The sequence below is a fragment of the Stegastes partitus genome, unplaced genomic scaffold, assembly GCF_000690725.1.
Source record: "Stegastes partitus isolate 25-593 unplaced genomic scaffold, Stegastes_partitus-1.0.2 Scaffold1368, whole genome shotgun sequence".
NCBI lineage: Eukaryota > Metazoa > Chordata > Actinopteri > Pomacentridae > Stegastes > Stegastes partitus.
Window position 1 is genome coordinate 35,165 of NW_007579099.1, and position 4,743 is coordinate 39,907.

The 4,743-nt window shown below is 41.1% G+C and overlaps 1 protein-coding gene across 2 annotated transcripts in view; it reads left to right on the top strand.

Moving 5' to 3' along the window:
• The window catches only part of LOC103370071 (zinc transporter ZIP1), a 12,511-nt gene extending 8,436 nt beyond the window's left edge, over positions 1-4,075 (top strand). Inside the window, exons 4-5 of one of the 2 annotated variants that reach the window (XR_520867.1) lie at positions 186-1,022; positions 4,063-4,075. Coding sequence is in view for 1 of the 2 variants with exons in the window: in XM_008298984.1 (XP_008297206.1) it covers positions 186-842 (657 nt within the window). In the remaining variant the exon portion in view is untranslated. Of the gene's footprint in view, positions 1-185; positions 2,639-4,062 lie in introns of those variants that run through there. The other variant, XM_008298984.1, reaches the window with a different exon arrangement.
• The last annotated feature ends 668 nt before the right edge of the window (positions 4,076-4,743 follow it).

The following is a 4,743-nucleotide window of genomic DNA, read 5'->3' on the forward strand; positions in this document are numbered from 1 at the left end:
TTGTACTAATTCTTTTTCTTGTTCTAATTCTCCTTTTTCTTTTTTTTCTTCCTCTTCTTCTTGTCTTTTCTTGAACTAATTCTTCCTCTTATGGCACCAATTCTTCTTCCTGTCCTAATTATTTTTATTTTTGCACTAATTATCTTCTTCTTGTACTAATTCTTCTTCCTCTTCTTCTTCTACAGCTGCAGTTCCCTCTGCCGGAGTTCATCGTGGCGATGGGCTTCTTCCTGGTCCTGGTCCTGGAGCAGGTCGTCTTGGCCTTGAAGGACCGATCGTCCCTCCAGCAGGAGGAGCGCAGCGCTCTGCTGGTTGACTCCAACATCCAGCGCCGCCGCCGGAGCTCCGCGGACTCCAACGGTCACGGTCATGTGGACCTGAGCTCACAGTCGGCCCTGCGAGCCTTCATTCTGGTCTTCTCGCTGTCGCTGCACTCAGTGTTCGAGGGCCTGGCGGTGGGGCTGCTGGAGAACGCCGGCGAGGTTCTGGAGATCTGCCTGGCGATGATGATCCACAAGAGCATCGTGTCTTTCAGCCTGACCGTGAAGCTGTCGCAGGGGCGGCTGCGGCGCTCGGCGGTGGCCGGCTGCCTGCTGCTGTTCGCCGCCATGTCGCCGCTGGGCATCGCGCTGGGCATCGCCCTCACCGAGACCAAGACGACACCTCAGCACCAGCTGGCTCGCTGCACGCTGGAGGGGCTGGCGGCGGGAACCTTCATCTACATCACCTTCATGGAGATCCTACCGCACGAGCTTGCCGTCCCCGCAAACCGTATCCCCAAGGTGGCCATGCTGCTGGTGGGCTTTGCCGTGGTCACCGCCGTGCTCTTCATCAAACTGTAACCGTGACAACACCAACTCTCTTTTTTCAAGTTTGTATTCAACGTGTTACGAAAACTAATCCACAGAAATGAGAAGCTGCACAAACGTCAGCCGAGAACATTTATTACATGCACATTATATATTTTTAATCTGTATTTTTAATAGAAGAAATAAGAGAACCACACACCTTCACATCCTCAAGTTCAATTTTTATTTTATTTTATTTTATTGATTAGTTTGAACATTTTTAAAATAATTTTAAACCTTTCTGAGGCAATTTTCGCCATTTTTGTAGGCTTTTTGAAATGTTTTTTTTTAGGTTGGACCATTGTCTCAAGTCATTTCAATCTTTTGGAAGCATTTTACATAATTTTCGGGCCTTTTGGGCAATTTTGTGTCCTGTTGGGCAAGTTGTTTTTTTTTTTTTCAAACCTACTGACTGGCTAAAAAGTAGCTCTGTGGATCTGCACTCGACTGCTCTTCCTGAGTGACTCGGATGTGTTGCGCAGTGTGGAATTTTAGAAAGTGAATGTGAATGGTGAAAACCAACTATAGATGGTTGAATTTTCAGTGAGTACCATATACATTTTCATACCAAAAATTGTCCAAAATAACTCATAATTCGTCCACAGTAAGTCAAAACTTATGCAAAATGTGTCAAACTTATTTTTTTTACAAATTATTTTGAATTTGTGCAAAATTAATCCAAATTCTTGTGAAATTACTTTTTTTTTTTTTTTACAAAATTGCTCAGAAATTGCCCAGAATGACTCAGTGATGCAAAAACGAGCCAAAGTACAGCGTCACACCGTCGCATCATCACATCTTCAAGACAAACGACTCACCAGCAAGCCGAGAAAGCAGCGAGACGTTCACGAGTGAAAAACATCTCAGTACAACAAATCCATCTGTCTGTGTATCCTGACAGAGATGCCATGTGGGCAGAAATATGTACCACAAGAAACTAAATTCCAAAGAACTATATTTGAATTTGAAATTATTTTACCATAGCCACAACAGTTTGACTTTTACAGTAAAAATAAGAGGAGACACTGGTCACGCTGCAGCTGAACCTGAATCTTAATGTCAAGAACTGAAGCTGAATCATGACAAAAAAATGTAGACTTGAATTTTCATTGAGGATCAATAAACACTTTCATAGCAATTCAGTTTCAAAATATTACATTTAATTTCCAGTTTATTGGAATTCAGTTTTTCAGTCTAATTTTTTAAAGTAGAAAAATTCAAATAAAAATGATTTAAATTCAATTTTCAGTGGCACAAGTCTGCTGATATAGTTTTTCGGTGCAGTTTAGCGCTGCAACAGTTAATTGGTTATCATGTATTAAATAATTAATTTTTGTTTTTGGGGATTTTTTGGGGGTTAAAATATGTATATTTACATACATACACTGTCATTTTCTGTGATTCCATTTCCTTAAAAGTTAACATTTTCCTCTGTGATAGTAAACTGAATATCTTTGTGGACAAAACAAGACATTTGAGGAAACACTAAAAGACATTTTTCATCATTTTCTGACATTTTAGAGACCAAATGATCGACAGATTAATCACTCCACTCTCACTTGGACTCTCACTGTGGTTTGTTTGTGGTGCGACATGTGATTATCATGTAAATTTATTTTATGTATGTATATTGCCCTCTTTAGCACAATAATGACAACTATTTTCATCTGTGATGCTGATCTGCTGATTATTTATTTAATTATTTTCAATAATTTAACTCTAAAATATCACAGGATGATGAAAATGTCCATCACAGTGTCATAATACTAAAGTAAATGTCTCTAAAAAGACTTCTTTTGTTTGACCATTAGTCAGAAACTCAGTTAAATCAGTTGTCTCCATCCATCCATTATCTGTACACCGCTTAATCCTCATTAGGGTCGCGGGGGGGCTGGAGCCTATCCCAGCTGACTTAGGGCGAAGGCAGGGGACACCCTGGACAGGTCGCCAGTCTATCACAGGGCCACACTTAGAGACAGACAACCAAGCACACTCACATTCACACCTACGGACAATTTAGAATCACCAATTAACCTCAACATGTTTTTGGACTGTGTGGGAGAACCCGGAGAGAACCCACGCTGCACGGGGAGAACATGCAAACTCCACGCAGAAAGATTCCGGTGCCCCCACCGAGACGCGAACCGGCAACCTTCTTGCTGCGAGGCAACAGTGCTACCAACTGCGCCACCCTGCAGCCCCTGAATATAATAAGTTAGCAAAAAAAATTTAAAAAACCCCAGTAAATTCTGTGATTGCAGCTTCTTAAATATGAATATTTTCTAGTTTCTTTGCTCCTCTGAGACAAAAAAAAAAAGAATATATTTGGACAAAGCAAGACATTTTAGGAAACACTGATCCACATTATTCGGATGCTGTGGCGACCAAACAGCTGATCACGTCATTCAGACAGTACCACTTAAGTGCTCTCCCGGATCACTCAGCAGTATTTTTGGTTGCAGGTCACATTTTGTTCCCTGTTAATTTCCTGGAATTAATAAAATTTCAAAACATTCTAAAACTCCAAAGCAGAATGTGGCCCTGCAGTTTTACAAATAAATTTTTGCCAATAAAACAGCCAGATTTATAATAAATCTGCCTGAGTAGCGACCATTTCCACAGAAATATGATCTGCCTCACAGCGCAGCTTCATTTAGTCTGTTTTCTAAAGAAGAGCTGCAGGACTGAGGCAATAGAAAACACTAGAAAAACAAGTTGCTGAAGGTACAAGAATATCAGAGTTGGGAAGCTATAATGAGCAAAAAACAGATGTGAGTTGTTCAGCTCTTCAGGTTTCAGTTTGCAGTTGCAGACCGATGTGAATCTGTGTTTGGACTTCACTTCAGATGAAGAAACTGGAATCACCGCAAGCGGCTTGTTGTCGTTTCAGCAGAACTTGATAGAGCTGGACTGATGATGGATGCTGAGATGTTGCTATGACGACAGCCAGATGTTTGTGTCCTCTGCTGCCTGTTTCTGTAATTATTCTACTAAAGTCTGTTTCAGGACTGCAGAATTTAAAACATCTTTTGTATTGTGATGATTCGTCAGCGATTTCAAGATAAAATAATTTTTTTCACATTGTTCAGAGTCTCTCAGTTTGTTGCTTTGAAGTTAAGAGTTTAAACAAGTCACTAGAGAAAAGAAAAATACAAAAATGTGTCACAACTGTAACAGAAGAGAAAATTTAAAAAGGGCAAAACCAACAAGAAAGACACAAAGCTACCCCATAAAGACATAAGGTGACTACAAACACACACAAAATGACAACAAAGACACACAAAGTATCACAAATAAATGCAAAACCAGCACTGTGACACAAAATAGCCACTAAGAGTGACTAAATTGCCAAAAAAAAACAAAACACCAATATAAGAGGCTATATAGATTTTAAGGCAAAAAACACCCAAAATAAAACAGAAAATATCCAGAAAATGATGACAAAGACATGTAAACCCGTCACAATGAGAAGCAAACAGGCATGAAAACACACAGCTCCGCCACAATAAAAGATAAAATCACCTCAACGACATGTACACCCACCAAATTGAGACGTAAAACAGCCGTGAAGAGCTACAAAACCACTGATATTAAGAACAAAATCATCATTAAGTCATGCAAATCTGCTGGATCCAGCTTATTCTGCAGTAGCTGGATTTACAGCAGCAGCAGCAGCTGTATCTGCCGGCAGGCGGCGCCCTCCTTCTTTTGGGCAGCGGTCATAGCTGCTCTGTATCTGACAAGATGACTCACTCCGCTGCAAGAATCGCTGACTGGTGGGTGTTGACGCTGCGCCGTGTTCTCGTTTGACCTCACAGTCCCGGCAGTTACCATGGAGACCAGGCTGCACACACCTGAAACCTTCCTGCACCGACACTGGGGTCAAACAATCAGG